Below are 20,509 nucleotides of genomic sequence, written 5' to 3' on the forward strand. Positions count from 1 at the left end.
TTTCTTATATATCCCAGGGAAGTTGAAAGTAGTGATAGTGATACTGCTGATTCAAGAAGGACTGCTTATAACTTAAGTTTTTTTTATCAGAGATTACACAGATAGACGACTTCATACTAAAATCTATTACAAATGAATGACTTTAACTTCCCAATTTTCAATATCCTAATTCTCAGCAGTAAAATACCCTCTGCTCCGTCGTATGGTGTATTTATATCTCAATTTATACGTTAAGCTCGTACAATACTGTACGGACTTCATATAAAAGAGTGTGCTCATAGCGCAGAAACTGCTTCAACAAAATTATACAGAAATATTAAAATTGATGTTTCGTAAATGTTATGGACACCATTACGCATTGGTTGATCTTGACGATGTGTCTGTGTTAGATTTACCTAATGACATTTTTAGCACGTCTTAGATGTCGTTGTCTCTCTACTAAGTATCGAACGTGGCTATTCCCGAATAGGACTGTTTTACCGAGTGTGAATAAGCAAAGCTTTACGACGTGTCTCGGTATTTTATACATCCAACATTTATGTTTTTACTTTTGATGTTTCTGTTGTGATTTCGGTTGGATAGTGTGTTATGTCTAATCGTTTGTAGTCCAAAAATTAATAAAATATCTTTTCAGTACAGTCATTATCATGATCATTGTTTTAACTGGTATTATGAAAGTATTTGTATTTTATTCATGAATACATATTCGTTACATGAGTGCATCACTTTTTATGATGTCCTGTACTGTCTGTCGTTGATGGAATATGTTCGTTATTGTTATGCAGTTCGCATGTTTTATTGACTATTGTATTAATTGATTTAGCGGTTTTTGTGATGAGTTTTCTTGTGTGTGTTTGAACTATATTTCTGTCACGTAGTTTTGTCATTTTACAAACATTTTTAACACTGCTATAATAACTGGAGGTTTGGCTAGCCATAAAACCAGGTTTACCAAACTTTTATTTTGAAATGTCCAATACCAAGATTGGAATGTGGCAGTTGTAAACAAATAGTTCTTTCTATGTATGTTGGTGTTTATTTTTGTTGCACTTCAGTGTGCATGTCCCTTTTTTACCTCTAAAAGTTTATGTGTTTCCCTCGGTTTAAGTTTCCAACCCGGAATTGTTTTCGCCCGACCTAGTTATTACTTTTGAACAGTGTATACGACTGTTGCCTTTATTTATGTTGATAAACTAAGATACGCACTTAATAGAGGGATAAGCCATTTTATAGTTACTCAATCCGACCAAAACGTCGAACAGCGAGGTTACAGCAGAATATACAAATACACAGATGTGTTAAGGGAACGACTTATCAAGAGAACAACTTACAATTAACGAAAAAGAAAAAAGTTTGAATCTAAGAGAACTCGCAGCTACGGAAAGCTTGTTCAAATCAATACGTTTAGTTTGTTGGATGTGATTCAAGCTGTTTACAAGTTAAATGGAGCTCACCAACATTACAAATTTTATGCTGAAGGGATAATTTGATTTATTCAAAATGGATCAAATGGTCTTCTCTAAACACAAGTCTAAAACTTTTAACATTACAAGAAAATCGTAAAGGTTATTATTTAAGATATCATTAAGTCGACTCTAACAAATATACATCTTTATTCTGATCAACTACTTAAATTCATCATAACAGTAATCTGTTGTAAGTCTTCAGTTTCAAAGGTCAGTATCCGAAAATCAACATTTCGCAGGTGGGGATGGAGGCAGCTGGTTATTGATTGCGAAGTGGTAGAGACCTATTACACAAAAAAAAAGAATGAATAAATAACGTGAATAAACAAGAAATAGCTATGGCATACGTAAAACATTGTAAGACAAAGAAATCAGAAATTTTCAGCATGAAAACTGCAAAGTATGCCAAGATGTTTTATTAGACAGTATTCGTATAGTGTCTTGAAATATGACATTTATTTGTATGAGGCTTAGAATCTGGGAAAATGCAAGGTTCTATCGAGCATTTTCCCGTTGCGTGCCGAATACAAATAAATTTCATATTTCAAGACACTATACTGAAATCGATAAAAAATATTAAAAAAAAACATGAAATAAATATTGTTAAAAAAGTGGGTATTTCCCTATGAGCGTAGTTCAGGCGGTAAGACATTGAAATTTTAGGGAATTAGAAAGGGAAAATAAACTTAATTAATAACATTTGATAAACATGGTATGGAAATTACCAATTTGAAGACATAACAAGTTTAAATTCATAAAAGTTTAACCATTGCTACTACACGTTGTCATGGTTGTGTTGCTGAAATACAGTAGTTCAGGTAAGTAGGCGGGGCTAATAGGTTAGTTGAGATCTTTGACGTATAAAGCTAACGTTTATACGTATAGCTTTATCTGTATAGTAAAATAGCTGATTGCAGTATAATATATCTTTATTGATTGAACATAGCAACTTTTAAACTTTTTCGTCTAAGGTTCTTTTTCATTCTGGAGGTAATGTATCTAAATTTAAGAACATACTGATTATGTGCGCCGATATATATTTAATTATCTTAGTTACAATGTTTGAGCAAACATTTGTACACCCTAAAGCAACCAATCATACCAACGTCTCACCCTACAAGCATTAAGAAATAAGCTCTAAACAACATTTCATTATTCATCAGATGAATCAATTGATTGTTTTTCTCATATCTTAATCACCCCTTAACATCCAGAACCAATTATCTATTTCTGCTGGTCGAGGACTTTATAGTTAAACCTTTTAATAATAGATTACGGTTATGGTTTAAGTTTTATGAATAATGTTACCTGCACATGCAGTTTGGAAACCAGCATTATAATCACACGCTACTTCATTTTTGACGTAATCTTCTCGATTGTCTTGATAATCGTCATTCGGACCGGGTCCACCCACAACTCCGCCGTACAAAATATTTGGACTATCTTGCCACGAGGCAGCACACCAGCCTGGCTTACATGCGCTGTGAAAAGAAACAAGAGGCTCTCAAGAGCCTGCATCGCTCACCTTAATTTTTTTGGTTAAATCTCTCATCAATGATTATTTTGACTCTTCAATTTATTTAAATGTTCTTTCTTCAAAAGCAAAAAAAATCATTTTCTCCTATCTTCTATTTTAGCCATAGGAGCTATGTTTCTTGACATACAAGGAATAAAATATAAAATTTATACTAGATACTCTGAAACTCATTTAGCATAAGTTTGGCTGAAATACAGCAGTTTCAAAGGAGAAGATTTTTTAAAGTATGCCAACATGATGAACAAATTGTGAAAAAAGTCTTTAAAGGGCAATAACTCATTAAGGGGTCAATTGACAATTTTGGTCAAATTGACTTATTTGTAGATCTTACTTTGCTTAACATTTTTGCTATTTCAAAACACTTTATCTGTATCTATAATAATATTCAAGATAATAACCAAAACTGCAACATTTCTTTAAAATCCTCAATGCAGGGGCATTATACCTGAAAAACCAGTTACCCAATTCTGCTGTAAATTTCAGGACAGGTAGACCTTGACCTAATAAATACTTTAACTTCTTGTCTTATTTGCTCTAAATGCTGGAGTTTTTGAGATATAAGCCAAAAACTGCTTTTTACCCTGTGTTCTATTTTTAGCCATGACGGCCATGTTTTTTTGACGAAATAGAAAATAAAACACAAACTTTATTTTATACACCCTACTGATCGTTCAGTTGAAGTGTGGTTGAATTTGGTTGAGTAGTTTTAGAGGAGAAGATTTTTTAAAGTTAGCAAATATGATGAACCAATTGTGAAAAATTGTCATTAAAGGACAATAACCCCTTAAGGGGTCAATTGACAATTTTGGTTATATTAACTTATTTGTAGATCTTACTTTGTTGATCATTTTTGCTGTTTACAGTTTATCTTTATCTATAATAATATTCAATATAATGACAAAAAAACTGCAAAGTTTCCTTAAAATTACCAATTAAGTGGCAGCAACCCAACAATGGGTAGTTTGATTCATCTGAAAATTTCAAGGCTGATAGATCTTGACCTAATGAACATTTTTATCCCATGTCAGATTTGCTCTAAATGCTTTCGTTTTTGAGATATAAGCCAAAAACTGCATTTGACGAGAAAAGCTCACATTTCCTTTTAGGAAAGGTGAGCTAAAAAACATTTTCATATGACGAAGTGCATTAAAAGATTTACTTATGTTACATAAAAGAGAAAATATCAAATAAATGGGGATGTGACCTAATTTATAATATATTTGTTTTGCGTAAATTGTCAGATAATGACTAAAAATTCATGTATGTAGAAAGAACGGTTTAAACTTGCTCAGCCAGCGATCACCTCAGATGGCTAGATCTTTCATGGTCAAATAGCTCTTCGGCTGTTTCGGTTCTTGTACATCCTTAGCTTCAAAATATTCTGCTTTTGGCGTTCCTGATGACGTTCAATCCAGAAAAAATGCTTTGAATAAACTCATCATAGATACCAGGATTAAATTGTGTATATACGTCAGACGCGCGTTTCGTCGTCTACAAAAGACTCATCAGTTTAGTTTAAACATATTTTATTGTTCCAAAAAGAGACAAATGGATTAGACACAAGTTAATTTGTCTCTTTTTGGAACAATAAAATATGTTTAAACTAAACTGATGAGTCTTTAGTAGACTCATCAGTGACGCTCAAATCCAAAAAAAGTTAAAAAGGCCAAATAAAGTACGAAGTTGAAGAGCATTGAGGACCACAATTCCTAAAAGTTTTGCTAAATCAAGCTAAGGTAATCTATGTTTGAGGTAGATTAGCCTTAGTACTTCAAAAATTCTAAATTTTGTAAACGGTTAATTTATAAATATAACCATATCATTGATAATTCATGTCAGTACAAAAGTGCTCACTGCTGGTGATACCCTCGGGGAAATAAATATCCATCAGCAGTGGCATGGACCCAGTGGTTGTAAATAAACTTATCATAGATATTAGGACTAAATATTGTATATACGCCAGACGTGCGTTTCACTTTTGCAAGTGATGTTTCCAATTCTCAACTGTCATTTTCCGACTAAGTACAGATATTTTTTTATTTAAAAAATGGTTGATTTAACCTGGTTTTAGTGCAAGCTTAGCCTTTTAGTTGAATGGCAGTCGGATAAAATTTCATCATTATATTAACAACGTTGTGTGAATGAAATATACAGACATAGTATGTCAAAATGTCAAAAAGGGGTACTGCAGTCAACATTGAGTTTTACCTTTTTCTAAAATGTAGGAATGACCAACGCATCGTTATACTCTCTACAGTGGCAGTCGTGAAGCTTCTTGAGATAGTTATTTCTTAATAAATCTATCCACACAGTTGTGATGTAAAAATGTATACTTACGCTCCTCTGTGGTGAGGCCTCTTCGGATAATAATTTCCAAATCCGATTACATAACTGAAATGTTTATTATTGTCCCCTAAGATGTAGTTTATTTGTGACAAGGCATAATTTAAGAACTTATCTCCTCCTATTCCGTCGGCAACAGCAATCACGGCAATAAAAGCAGCATTAGCTATAAAGGAATATAAACCAATCATAGCTATTATCATAATGCTAGCAATTTAAAGTGTAGTAGGCTTTTTGCTTTGTTTTATTAAAGTTTGATCAGGTATTGTAAACAGTAAAATCACCAAAAAAATGAACTCTGCGGAAAGTTCAAATAGAAAAGTCCCTAATCAAATAGCAAAAATCAAAACGTCAAACATATTAAACGAATATACTTTGTAAACGCATTTTCTTATGTAGAACATGATGGATTCAAACTAGTTGAATAGCTAGCAAAACCTCTCACATGTATGACAGTTGTATTAAATTCTATTATATTGACAACGACTAACAAACACAATAGGTACATTAAAAAATAATACGGATACAACAGTCAACATTGTGTTATCTTTATCTGACACTATAACAGAAACAAATAAGATTACCATCAGCAAACAATAATAAGGTAGAGTTAAACGTGTATATAATAATCTATATTGGTGAAATAAATTAATTATTTGATAATGTCTTGTCAAATTAAAATATAGTGTATACAAGTTTAACTCCGCATTTCATATATTGTTTTCATAATCTTTATTTGGGCAAACATTAACACAGCAAGCAAGCACAACAATCCTTTAACTTGCTAGCATTATGAAAACAGCTGAATTTCATTGTGTGTAAATATTCCATTAGAAAATGTGTAATTTGTTGAAATTCATGGTTCCTATATACTAACGAAATTTTCGAGTCAAAATATCGACTTACCAGCATATCTGTTTGATCCCCATTTACTCCTGTAAGTCAATTCACATGGTGTCATAGGTACAGAGCCACCAGGGGCGTATGACGCAATGAATGTTTCTATGTTAGTTTTATATTTCACTTCTTCAGTTAATTCCCAGAGTAGAAGCTATAAAGTATGAAATTAAATAGAAATGAGAATAGAGTGGATACGTTTTTGTTCCTTGGTTCAGATTTTTGTGGAATGAGGCAAATTGCTTATACTTTGATTCCTTATTTCCTGGTTTACAGAGTTGTACAATGTTCAAATTTAACCACGAAATCCCCGAAAATGAGTATTCCGAGTTATATACTGTACATACCGTTTGTATATAATTCAAAGTGATAGTATCGACACTGTTATATTATTCAATGGTTCAGATGTAGGATGTTTTAATTTAATAGAACATTTGAACTTAATTGATAATTAAAGTGTAATAATTTATACTTCAATATTCAATTGGACATGAGCTGTTGGTTTAAAACATTTACTTTCTTTTTCATATACCAAATGATCAGCAGCATGTCGTCTATTTTGTATAAATACTATTAATTTAATATTTGTAATGCTAATTTAGGGGGAGGCGTGCTCTCTGACATAGTATATGAAAATGTTACATATGTGTATTGTGTATTTAGTTCTGTTATTTAGGACACACAGATTGTGTCGGATTCTTATTCTATATGCAGGGGCCTCGGTGAACAAGTGGTCTAAATAGTTCTTCTACTGTAATAACTAGCCAGTCAACACTAAGTCTGCGAGTTCTAACACCAATCATGCGGTTGTATTCGACTTAAATCTTAATTGACTAGGATTGTCAGTTTTCATATCGAAGTTCGGCGGTTTTTTCCAATCACTCCGGCCTCCTCAAAAACTTGCTGCCACTAAATATCCAAAAAATAGGAGCTTCAAAGTAGTGTTAATAACACCAATCAATCAATCAATCAATACTATATACTAGTATGTAGCATTATATACAATGCATACCTGACAACCTGGTTGTTTGTCATCCCAAAAATAACCCCAGGCCAATGTAGGGTCGTAGAAAAACTTTGCGTCTATCAAATACTGCTGATCTTTTGTGGCTTTGTACAGTTCAGCTGCAGCTTCACACATTTCATCGGTATATCCAGAGGAGCTAAATAGAAAATGAATAAAATAGCAACTGATTTTTAAAGCTTTTTTTGTAAAAAATCAGAAAAAAGTTATGTCGGTTAAAATAATTCAAACTCAGAATCCTCAATAATAGTTTGCACTAGGTTAAAGAACAAATGCAATAATATTTCGGTTTACACAAAAGGTAATTTTGTCTACTGTTTGGAACAAATTAGTAAAATCAATTTCTGCAATATAGAAGTGATGTATTTAGTTATTATAATTTGCATTTGCCAAAATCTACAGAGACACTTTCCATTTAAGTGTTACACTGCATAACGTATATTAAACAAACCGTGTCATACTTCTGATCAGGGTTGTTGTTAAAACTGAATAAAAATACATGTAGTTCGTAGTCAACTCGACAAAAACGAATTATTATAAGTTCATGTTTTCGATACAGCTTTTGGTTAATAAACAGTAAGGACTATATCGAATGTCAAAAAATTATTAACGTAACTAGTATATATTACTTATAAAAAGCCTTTGCTTGAGGAACGCTGTTGGAATATATACCAGGATTTGCTTTTGCAAACTCGTACAAGGATTTAGCCGCTACCAGTAGTGTATCACTGTAACTGGCATCTGAAATATTGAAACGGAAAGTCAGATTCGGGAAAAAATTCGTACTGTCTGGATAAGAAAAAACTAAAAAGTTTGACTAAGTAATGGAATGAATTTCATAACAATCTATTCTTATTTTTCATACAATTTTAGCGGACTAGTTGACATTGCCATATACGCGGGATGTCTGGTTAGTCATAAAACCAGGTTCAACTAACCATTTAGTCTTAAAATGTACTGTACCAAGTCAGGATGATGGCAAGTGTTATCAATATAAATAAGAAGATGTGGTATGATTGTCAATAAGACAACTGACCACAAAATCGTGACGACAAAATAAGCGAACAGGAAATTATACACAAGCATTTCAGTCTTGACATTGCGGTAGATTATAGTATAACGTTCGTCTGCGAAATCTTCCGAGGTACGACATGTTCCACGACAATGACTGTAATTCTCTAACCATTTTCTTTGAAAACAACTGATCCGATAGCGAGTGCTGCAACTGTACTTCCTGCAACGTCACTGCCTGGTGCCTCGGGATAAATTTTATAAGCTGGTCTGCCCATGTGCATGTCCTCTGCTCTCCCCCAGGAACGGTGGTCTAATCCACCATCACCTACCTAGTTTATAAAAAGATGAAAACATAAATGCGTGAAGGTCTGTATGGTAAATCTTTGGAATCGTGTTCTCTTCAATGAAACCCAATCCAGAAATTAGTAAAGTAAAGGTGGTACCTAACACTACAGGGAGATAACTCTGTAAAATCAGTTTAAAGTTTTAATTACTTTGTGTTGTAAAGGAAATAATAAGCTTCTCAATGATCAAAATTGGTGTTTGTTAAACTACTATATAACCAGTGTAATTTTTCTGAACAAACGGTTGGTTCAAACTTTTTGCTTTTTTTTCATATTTTTGTTAAAGGGTCAAAGTTAATACTTTGTTAGAATTTTATGAAAATTAAACGAGCCTAATTTATTTTAGTGAAAGTGTTGGGTACCACCTTAACAACAGCCAGACAACAAATCAAATGACAGTATACTACGTTATAATAGTTATTGTACCGCATGTTTAAATTTCTATATAGGTTGTTATGGTTTTAAAACCGGTTAAATCCTTGCTAATTTGTTACTATTACGTGAAGTGTCTTGGGTAAATGTTTACATGCTCTCTGCTTTTTGAAATTCAAAATTGCAGGAATATTTTTTCCACCTTTCTAAGTTATACGTACATCCCCTCTTTTCTTTTTTGCCAGAACCGGTTGTAATGCATTGGGTTGTCGTTTTGGGTTTACAATCATATGATATCTATTCTGATTCTGATTCAAAATCTGTTCTTTTCCAACTAAGAGTTTCAAATTTCGACTTTATGAATGAACTACCCCGTTTGACCAGGATTCATTCGGTAAAAACTCGTCATAAGACATTACGACGTCAATTTTTTTCTTGAGAAAGCACTAGTTGGAAGATCGTGAGCAGAAATCCATGTAAATTGTTGCATTTCAATTGATGCGCATGTTTTTTTAAATATTTTTACCCCCAATGTGTGGTGTTTATTTTTTTGCTTTATGATGATTCAACTCAATATTCAAGGTAATATTAAAAGTGTTACATGAGCTTAATCCTATACATATACAACTATTGAGTTATTTATTCACCTGCACCCAGTAGGTTTGCTGGCTTGGAACCCAACATTTCAGGAAATAGTCAAGTGGTGTTCTTAAACAATCATACATTTCGTCCAGTTTTCCTGCACGTTCATAGGCATCTTTGAATTTCTCTAACCCCCATCCTAGAACATGAGCTGATGTTGCCATCGGAAGGTTGAATTTGACATGATCTCCAGCTAAGAACAAAGTTTGATATGTAAACGAACAAATTAAACTAGAGGCTCTAAAGAGCCTGTGTCGCTCACCTTGGTCTATTTGAATTTCAAACAAAGTACGCAGATGGATTTATCACAAAATTGTGTTTTGATGATGGTGATGTGTTATTTTACTGAACATTCTTGCTGCATACAATCATCTCTATCTAAAAGGAACTTGGCCCAGGAGTTTCAGTGGAAAATTGTTAAAAATTGACTGTAAAGAACAATAACTCCTTAGGGGGTCAATTGACCATTTTGGTCATGTTAACTTATTTGTAAATCTTACTTTGCTGAACATAATTGATGTAAACAGTTTATCTCTATCTATAATAATTTTCAAGATAATAACCAATAACAGCAAAATTTCCTTAAAATTACCAATTCAGGTACAGCAACCCAACAACGGGTTGTCCGATTTATCTTAAAATTTCAGGGCAGATAGATCTAGACCTAGTAAACAATTTTACTTCAGTCAGATTTTCTCTTAATGCTCTGGTTTTTGAGTTATAAGCCAAAAACTGAATTTTACCCCTATGTTCTATTTTTAGCCATGCGGCCATCTTGGTTGGATGGCCGGATCACTAGACACATTTTTTTAACTAGATAATTGTGGCCAAGTTTGTATTAATTTGGCCTAGTAGTTTCAGAGGAGAATATTTTTGTAAAAGATAACTAAGATTTACGAAAAATTGTTAAAAATTGACTATAAAGAGCAATAACTCCTAAAGGGGTAAACTGACCATTTCGGTTCTGTTGACTTATTTGTAAATCTTACTTTGCTGAACATTATTGCTTTTTACAGTTTATCTCTATCTTTAATATAATTCTAGATAATAACCAAAAACAGCAAAATTTTCTTAAAATTACCAATTTAGGGGCAGCAACCCAACAACGAGTTGTCTGATTCATCTGAAAATTTCAGGGCAGATAGATCTTGACCTGATCAACAATTTTACCTCTATGTTCTATTTTTAGCCATGGCAGCCATCTTGGTTGGGTTTGCCGGGTCACCGGACACATTTTTTAAACTAGATACCCCAATGATGATTGTGGCCAAGTTTCGTTTAATTTGGCCCAGTAGTTTCAGAGGAGAAGATTTTTGTAAAAGTTAACGACGACAGACACAGGACGACGACAGACGCAGGACGACGACGGACGACTGACGCCAAGTGATGATAAAAGCTCACTTGGTCCTTTGGGCCAGGTGAGCTAAAAATTAAGTGCAACATGCTAAACTAAGATGGATGCATATTCTTTGAAAATCAAATGACAAAACATATCTTAATTTTGAAATTATTAGTTCATGCTTAACTCAATTGCAGTGATTTAGAATAAGAAGTTTATTCAGAAATTGAAGTCAAGATAACAAATTTGTACGAGTTCAATCAAATTGTGTACAACTGAACCTTTTTTAGATAATAATGTTTTTATGTCATTAAAAAACAAAATAGATGTAACCAATGAACTCATGAGTCATGTGGCCTCGTGGTATGTGATTTATCCAATAGTAGATAAGGATTAATGTAAATTCCATGTATCAAACAATATACGACTTATGTAGACTTTTCATTTAATCGACTTAATTTGAACACTGTTGGATAATTGTTTCTTTTGCATATAAAGACAACAGTAGTGTACCTTTGCTCGAAAGTCGCAAACCGATTGAAAGAATACGAACCCGGGTAACAAATTAAAATCAAGGGAAACACATTAACATCAAGTGGAAAGCACAGTACCAACAGACACACTTATGAGCAAAAATGGTGGGTTGAAACTTGATATTTTATTAATGCTGTAACTATCACAATTCCTTTTCATGGAAAATGCAAATTAACTTGACTATACTGACAAGTTAGAAATATGCGAAATGTATAGAAAAAAAAACCAAATTGAAACCACAAACGATTACACAAAACACAATATCCAACCAACCCACAAAAGAAACATCATAACCAAATACATACATGTTTGATAAAAATACCGAGACCCGTCATATAGCAATACGATTCACACTCGGTAAAACAACCATATTCGAGAATACTAAGTAGATCACGTTAGGTACAAAGCAGACAAACCATACAATTTATTATGATTATTAAAATCAAAAAAGTAACAGATGCAGTTAACAAATATCATGTTTTCATTTTCATGTCACATATTCAATAATTTTATTAATAACATTATAAAAATCCTTCAAAGTATTCACATATACTGTTTTGTCTTCATTGTGTTTCTTTATTTTACTAAAGTTCAAGTATGAAAAAACATTATAATGACATTTGTACATGTATCAATTCCTTTTAGGATTTAAGAATGTCCCCCATAAAATAATGTCCACTATTTCATAACAGTTTGCTATATATATTATATACATATAGCTATATAAAGCGGAAACTATTTCATAACTTTTGCTGTGAAATTCTATCCACTTATAGAACAATATTTCATTGGAATGGACATTTTGTTATATCAAAATTCTACGAAAAAATGTCCAAGTGGGCACTTTTTCATAGGCCACTATAATGTGTCTCAGAAGCGTCTTTCCTGATACACGACTGACTCTTAGGAGTTTTATTGTTCGTATTGAAATAGATAAAAAAAAAAATACTTGCCATCATACCAGCCTCCTTTTATGTCGTGTCCATCCCCGTTATCACCCATTGCAGAATCCCCTCTCCATGGGATGGGGTTGTTACCAGGTAGTTTGCCAGATCTCTGAGCGTCATAAAATAAGATGGAAAGTGCCATGGCTTTACCATAGTCATATTTCATCTTAGATCTTCCTAAATCACAAATGAAATTTGTTTATATGCTCCAAAAATCACTACCGTGTTATATAGATACTGATCGACTTTAGAAACGCAACACTAGATTCATTTTTTGCTATATTTGAATGAATGTTTCACCGTAAAAAGCTACCTGTTACGAACGCCCAAATGATTGTCAGAAAGGTCAACAAGTTCTGTCTGACATGTTTTTGGTTCTGTTTTACACCTTCTGATTTTGTATTTGTTCAACCCATTAATTGGTTTTGGCAATTATGCGGTTTGAACTTGATGGCTTTAAATGTTTTCCTTCAGTCGATTCTTTGGCATTTCAGTTGATGGGAATCATTTATGGCATGAATCTGTACGCAATGGCACTCGGCAATTTTATAAGCAGTTGACGTTGCAGCCGTAATCATGTCTAGCAAATGACGTTGCGTAATCAAATTCTGTTGACGTTTCATTATCACTACACATTGATCTGGTCATTGATGGCCAGTAACAAATCTTGTCTACTTGTATCGTTGTCGGAAGGGCAGTAAGACGAGTTTCTGAAGTCATATAGTATGGTTGCAGCACGTTGACTTTATTTTTTCATGTTTGTAATATTCCTAAGGGCTAATGCAGGTTTTTTTTATTTCTCAGTCTTGGCAATATGGAGATGCATCTTTCATGGGTTCAAAATTTTTCTTAAAGAAATTCGTGCGACGTAAAAAATTCGGTATGTTCAATAACCACAGGTTAGTCCGATTTAGATTTTTTGTAAGGAGAAAGCATGAAAAGTTGTTGTAAGAGAATCAAAAAAGATTTAGTAAAAAAAATCAACAAAATGAGTGTTGCGTTTTTAAAGTCGTTCAGTATATACATGTACATATGTCGAGTGTCCGATGTGCTTTCTGCATTACTTTCATCAGGAGTTGAATACTTTAGGTTCTACAAGAGCCGAAAAAGTCGAACATGCGTATGTAACGAGTTGAATTTATTTTTCGAAGAGCTTTGAGATAAAATAGAAGCTTCCGACAATAGCCAAATTCATCTACAACCAACTGTGACTGTTAGAGTCGAACCCTTAATTTCTTTATATAATTCCTTAATTGATAATACTGATGTCTACTGGCACACCAAAACATTAATCTACAACAGTAACATTATTCATAAAATGAAAACTTAAGTCAAACTATGTAAATTAAATTAGTATCACAAAGTATCTAAATCTGCGTAATATTTAAGAATTGAATGCTTCTGTTTGTAAATTAATTGACCGAAGTACATTTTGTATGAAGCGCGGTCAACACTTTTACAACCCTATAAAGTTACAAAAAGAAGCATTCAATACTTATAATTACATTTTTTTAGCTATGATTATGAAAACACGAATTTTATAATTTTTGTATTTTATTCACCTGTGCACGTGCACTTTATTGTGGGACCACGTGTTATCATGAATGAAAAGTTTTAGTGAGTGATGCAATTGCTTACGGAATAACACGTGATGTGCAGTTAGCAAATCAAAATAAAGTATTATAATGAAACATAATTTAATGTAATTATAAGGGCATGCAAATTCATTTATTCAATAATTCAATTTATAATTCTTTATACTTACCAAATCCGGGTGGTGGAGTTAACTTAACAAAATGACTAGATGGTACTGTTGAACTATTTGTCAAAAGAATTGGTACTGATATATTATCATAGTCCTTATTTGTAGGTAAAACTTCTGTTTTGTCAAAACTTGTGGATTCTATTTCAGCTACCCAGATCTAAATACACAAAATTAAGTGTCAAAGATTGAAGCTATAGCTGCATATGTCTGAATGTGTGTCTTATTGCCATATATTAGAATCATTAATATGGTCATCATTCATATTTTTGTATTAAAAAAACTTCAATTGATTTCGATTGCTAAGGATTGTCTGTCTCTGGAATAGGGGACTTTTAATGCATATTTGGCATTACATTACCTTTAGGAACTTTGGGTCCTTTTAAATGCTTGAACTACTCTTTTTCTTCTTCTTTTTTTACTCTTTTTTTATTGTTGAGTTGTTTAGATATTTTAAACTAGGAAAGAACAGTTATTACCGTTATATATTTGATTTATTCACAGTAGTTAGTTCCTTTGAGTAAGTTTCGACAGTATATTAAGAAAAAAATTGATTATTTATCGAAAAAACATCATCAAGAAGACGGTAAATGTTATAACCAGTCTTTACTGAGTCTGGTCATACAATGTGATGCATAACAATACAATAAGAAGCCTGTTATCAAAGAGGTGCAACAAAAGGTACACACGATACCAGTGGTACATTTAATTGATGATTATAGAAATACCTGCAACCTGTCGGTAAACGTTTATTGCCGAAATAAGCAATCATCAAATTCATTTACTAAATTTTATCATCGGTACAAGGACATTATTCGTAAATATGAACCAACATGTAGACATCTTATACGTTCAGGTACTTTGCATCTTTTATTTTTAAAAGCACAATAAGTTTAGCATTCACCCCAAAAGCTAATAAAACCATTTTGAAAACAGACTTATTAAGAAGTATATAGTTACGATACTGTTGTCAGGTCATTATACATGTTATAGATACTAGACTTGTGATTGATCATTGTCATTATTCAATGCTAGAAGTCATTTTTTAACGTATGTATCATTGTCGTATTGCTTAGTTTCTTTTGTTACATATTCTTACATCGGATTTTGACATCTTTTTAAACTCCTTGTATTGCTTTTCGCACATTTTCGAGCACCAAGAGAACGGTAAATGTGCGATAAGCATTAAAGTGAGTTTAAAAGAAGTCCAAGTCCGATGTGTTATTTCGATCGTAGCTATAAGTCACTATCAAATATTTTCAAAATAGAAAGTGACAATACGAAAATGTATATACATTTGCACAGTGCAAGGTGTGTAAGTAGGATGCATCTTACCGCTAACTGTAACAACATAGATGTATGGAAAGCAAATTGTAGCGTTTTGTAATTCCTGAAAATATTTGTGTTCATTTTGGTTTGGTAACCAATCCATGTCATGTCATTATCAAGACATACATACAAATTTGTACATGTCACAGAGCTTCATGGTAAATGCACCAACTTTCCTAAGTATTGTATCATCGATTTCTTGTACTATGAAAGTCGTACTTAAATGTGACAGCTGCATTCTTTGCTTTTGTTATTCAGGTTACAAATTAAAAACTTGCATATGTAATTAGATTTGTGACCTAGTGTTAGAACGTGTTTGCTAATTTTCGCATTGATTAAATGTAGATGTCAATTGAAGTAATTTTGCAAGTTTCGCGGACATTTTTTTAAAAGGTCGAGTTGTTGTCGCTTTGACCCGTTCCCCTTTTCCATTCTCAATTTTACTAATCCGTTTTGATGCTATTAGATAGTTAGGTCATGTCAGAATAAGGTTGGTTTTATAGGAATAAACTGTGTATGCATACATGTATATACTTTCAACAAGTATACATGTATATACTTTCAACAAGTATACATGTATATACTTTCAACAAGTATACATGTATATACTTTCAACAAGTATACATGTTGAAAGTATACATGTATATACTTTCAACAAGTATACATGTATATACTTTCAACAAGTATACATGTATATACTTTCAACAAGTATAACTTTTCAAATATCAGGATAATTAAAAAAAAAAAATAATGATATTTATTTCAACGATTGGTATATCCTGATATTGTGGGAAGTATATACTACTATACTGTTATCAATAACATAAAGAAGTGTTTGGAAAGATTATGGAATTTGGAAAGATGTTTAACAGATTCCAACTACAAATCTTGTGCAATTCTATGTCTATTCACTTTGAAATGAGGTTGTGTCTGTGCAACATCAACACTGTAGACGGTATGCATCATCCTGCTTTTTGATAGTGAGTACAGGTTTCTTATAGTTTGTAGGAATTCATTTCTCCTCCGAAACATCAATATTGGAAAAGATTGTACATGATTATAATAATTTTCATGTTGGTGAAGCCACTCTTAGACTTAATTATTACATATTATATTAAGTAGTGTACTGTATCATATTTATTTGATTCATCACCGCGTAAGACTTATCGTCGGCTGTAATTTAGACATTTAATTTCTAATAATAATATATATCCTTACGGTAATACGGATACAATATAAATGACCTTTTTAGCTCACCTGGCCCAAAAGGGCCAATTAGTGAGCTTTTCTCAACACTTGACGTCCGTCGTCCGTCGTCGTCGTCGTCTGTCGTCGTTCGTAGTCCGTCGTCGTCGTATTCCGTCGTCGTCCGTAGTCCGTCGTCGTCTGTCGTCGTCCGTCGTCGCGATCGTTAACTTTTACAAAAATCTTCTTCTCTAAAACTACTGAGCCAAATTTAACCAAACTTGGCCACAGTCATCCTTGGGGGTGCCTAGTTCACGAAATGTGTCCGGTGACCCTGCCAACCAACCAAGATGGCCGCAATGGCTAAATATCGAACATAGGGATAAAATGTTGATTTTGGCTTATAACTCTGAAACCAAAGCATTTTGAGGAAATCTGACAATAAGTGAAATTGTTTATTTCATCACGATTTATCTGCTCTGAAATTTTTAGATGAATCAAATAACCGGTTGTTGGGTTGCTGCCCCTGAATTGGTTATTTAAAGGAAATTTTGCCGTTTTTGTTTATTATCCTGAATATTATTATAGATAGAGGTAAACTGTAAACAGCACTAATGTTCAGAAAAGTAAGATCTACAAATAAGTCAACATGACCAACTTGGTCAGTTGATCCCTAAGGGAGTTATTGCCCTTTATAGTAATATTTTACCAATTTTTCGTAAAATTTGTAATCTTTTTCAAAAATCTTTTTCTCTGAAACTACTGTGTCAACGTTAACCTATATAAGTCACAATTATAATAAGGGTATCTAGTTTAAAAAATGTGCGCGGTGAACCAGCCAACTAATCAAGATGGCCAACACCAATTATTTGAGGTGATGCATATTGACCAATGCATACTTAGATTCCCCCTGTTATTAGATTTAAGTTACAAATAAATGTTCTCAAATCTCATTTAAATTTGATACCAAATACGACTTTTATAAATTTCGTAAAAAATAAATGAGGTTGAATAAACCTGGTTTAATAGCTAGCTAAACCTCTCACATGTATGACAGTATCATACAATTCGATTATATTGACAACTATATGTAATCAAATAAACATTCATGATAGGTACAAACGTTAAAAAAAACCACGGATACAGCAGTCAACATTGTGTTATTATCTTAGTTGCTATAAAATCAATGAAATATGTCAACAAAGAAAAATAAAGGCAAATAGAAAATCACATTACAAAAAATCGAAATACAAAAATTAACCATAGCACAATAACACATTGACCGGATATGTAAGTGCCAAGTCTTGGTAAATTGAAATTACAAACAAAAAAGCCTAAAATGTAGAAGTAATAATTTATAAAGACAAATATAAGGATACTATAACATGTTAGATGATAAACAACGAAATGAGATAAGTGTGTTGGCCTGCTTTGTATGGTTCTTCTTACAACCAAATATACAATTTGAAAGACTTTCTGTGAATATCTATCAGCTCAACATATATCTATATAGGTTAGCAGAAAAATGTAAAATAACATGATACTGAAATCCGAAGAAATGTCTAAATGGAAAGTCCCTAAGCAAATGGCAAAATCAAAAGCTCAAACAAGTAACACAAATTGATAACAATGTCGAAAATAGTGGATTAAACATGGTTTCATAGCAAGCTATACCTGTCACTTGTTTGCATATGATTCCATGATATTGACAACGATGGGTGAACAAAACAAACAGATGTAATTGTTAAAAATTACTAAAAGTAAGGGTACAGCAGTCAACATTGTGTAATTATCTTAATCCTTACAAAAACAGGCAAAATTTGTCAACGAAGACAAACAAAAGGATGCATTGGTATGTATATGCAAGTTATATTTTATTGACCGTGTAGAAAATCATTTTTTTTCTGTTTTTCGAAAGTTCATTTCACATTCATATCAAACATTAAAGATAAGTGTGTTGCCTAAAGAAATCATATGACCCTCCAATTAAAACTAATAAAAATGGTTTAATCATTTTATTGCATATAACTGTAAACAGTACTTTACTGTCTGTCATTGTTCTCCACAACAACAATAGTTTGGTCCACAATATGTCACATGGCAACCATATAACAAATAACGATGTGCTGCAAGGTATTTCAAAGAGGACCTGTCGTAGATGTGAACGGCATCAAAACAGTGGTATCTAAGTATAGATAATGATTTACATTGTATATACATGTAGCTAATATGAAAATGTTTAATATGCATTTCAATTGTAAGTATGTACTACAATGCAATTTAGAAGTAACTTTACACGAGAAGATCCATGTTTCTTTTTAAAGAGACGCAATTGTCTAAAATTGGTTTAAACAAAATTGCAATAAAAGTCATTTTGGTTTATTTTCAATTAAATAATTTTCAAACATATGGCTGATGTTAAAATGGCTTTCAAATCAAAAATTCAAATCATGCAGCCTTTACTTTCACCTTTAGTGGAGGTAGTTGTGCATGCGTGAACGTTCATTCAATAAAAATAGAACAAAACAAAAAGCCTGAAATCTATAATGTTTTGTTTTATTTTGTAAAACACTTGGTTGAAACCTCGCTAGTAGATTATCAGTCCCCGAGAGAATCATCAGCTAAGCATTTAATACTTAGGTACAGACATGATATTTAAAAATAAACCTTTCTAAAATATTAAGTTTATAGATTTTGGTATGATAAAAATTAAAAAAAAACGTTAAAATTTGACTTAGATGGATTTGGCGATTTTTTTATGTATCTCTGGTCATATTGCTCTTAAACTGTTTCGGTTCCTATGGATCATTGGCTTTCAGATGATGTTCGTCCTTGAGGTACACGAAGAAGGTAACTGAAGAAAAAAAGCGTTTTACGCATGAAGTCTACTTTTGTGTTCATTTTTTGTAAATCAAATATGAAAAGTTTTATCAAATCGATGAAAGGGAATTTTACAGTTAATGCTCCTTTGCAGTACCGTACATAAAACCTTTTTTTTTTATTCACAAATGTAAAGCAAAAAAACTCTTTCGTTTACTTACGATGCACCCATTTCTTTGCATACGTCTTTACACTTTTTTCCTGGATAAGCACATTTCCTTTTTACAGCAAGAACCCTGGCATAAAATGACAAGGAGCCATTAGTTTCGGCTGTGCAAATAGCAAGAGCCACTCTATCTCTGCTGTATGATAGTGCAACACCTGAAATAATATTCACCAAAAGAAAAATATGCAAACATGTTTTATCTTCAGTTCTAAAAACTAAAATAACGAAAATACAGAACTTGTAGTAAATCAAAATCTAGAGAAATGTTAACCACATACAACAGGTTTCTGTATAACCATTTCAAATTTATTTCCTAGATTATATAAAACCTTTTTACAAAATAATAAATTCGACCACACCTATTATTAAGGAATTTAAAAAAATGATCAATGTCTAATTGTCTTCTTAAAAATATTTAGTTCAGTTCGTCATGATTTGCACATGTTCTTATCCCGGGCATAAAAACAATGCCGTACTTGGCAAAAACTTTTCAACTTTTGATCTTCAGTGCTGTACAACTTTGTACTTTTTCACTTTCGATCTTTTATATCTGGGCGTTATGTATTCGGGTTTAGTTTTCTGTAATTAGTTAATACTTCAGTTTCATTATGTATATCTCTTTCATATTCATTTGATAAAATTTACTGTTTGCAATAGCATGAATTGTTCTATATAATAAGAATGTTCTTATCCCGGGCATACAAACAATGCCGTATTTGGCAAAACCT

The 20,509-nt window shown here is 32.4% G+C and overlaps 1 protein-coding gene across 1 annotated transcript; it reads right to left on the reverse strand.

The window, feature by feature from the left end:
* Window positions 1-1,613: 1,613 nt before the first annotated feature.
* Window positions 1,614-15,335, reverse strand: LOC134692221 (endoglucanase E-4-like). The gene is made up of 11 exons (XM_063552672.1): window positions 15,321-15,335; window positions 14,225-14,381; window positions 12,466-12,636; window positions 9,645-9,832; window positions 8,451-8,610; window positions 7,897-8,008; window positions 7,256-7,406; window positions 6,253-6,397; window positions 5,341-5,512; window positions 2,775-2,947; window positions 1,614-1,750 (listed from the first exon to the last, which is right to left on the reverse strand). The coding sequence occupies exons 1-11, from the start codon at window positions 15,333-15,335 to the stop codon at window positions 1,692-1,694; spliced, it is 1,503 nt and encodes a 500-aa protein (XP_063408742.1). The 3' UTR covers window positions 1,614-1,691.
* Between the last annotated feature and the right edge of the window lie 5,174 nt (window positions 15,336-20,509).

The sequence above is a fragment of the Mytilus trossulus genome, chromosome 12 (assembly GCF_036588685.1).
Source record: "Mytilus trossulus isolate FHL-02 chromosome 12, PNRI_Mtr1.1.1.hap1, whole genome shotgun sequence".
Lineage (NCBI taxonomy): Eukaryota > Metazoa > Mollusca > Bivalvia > Mytilida > Mytilidae > Mytilus > Mytilus trossulus.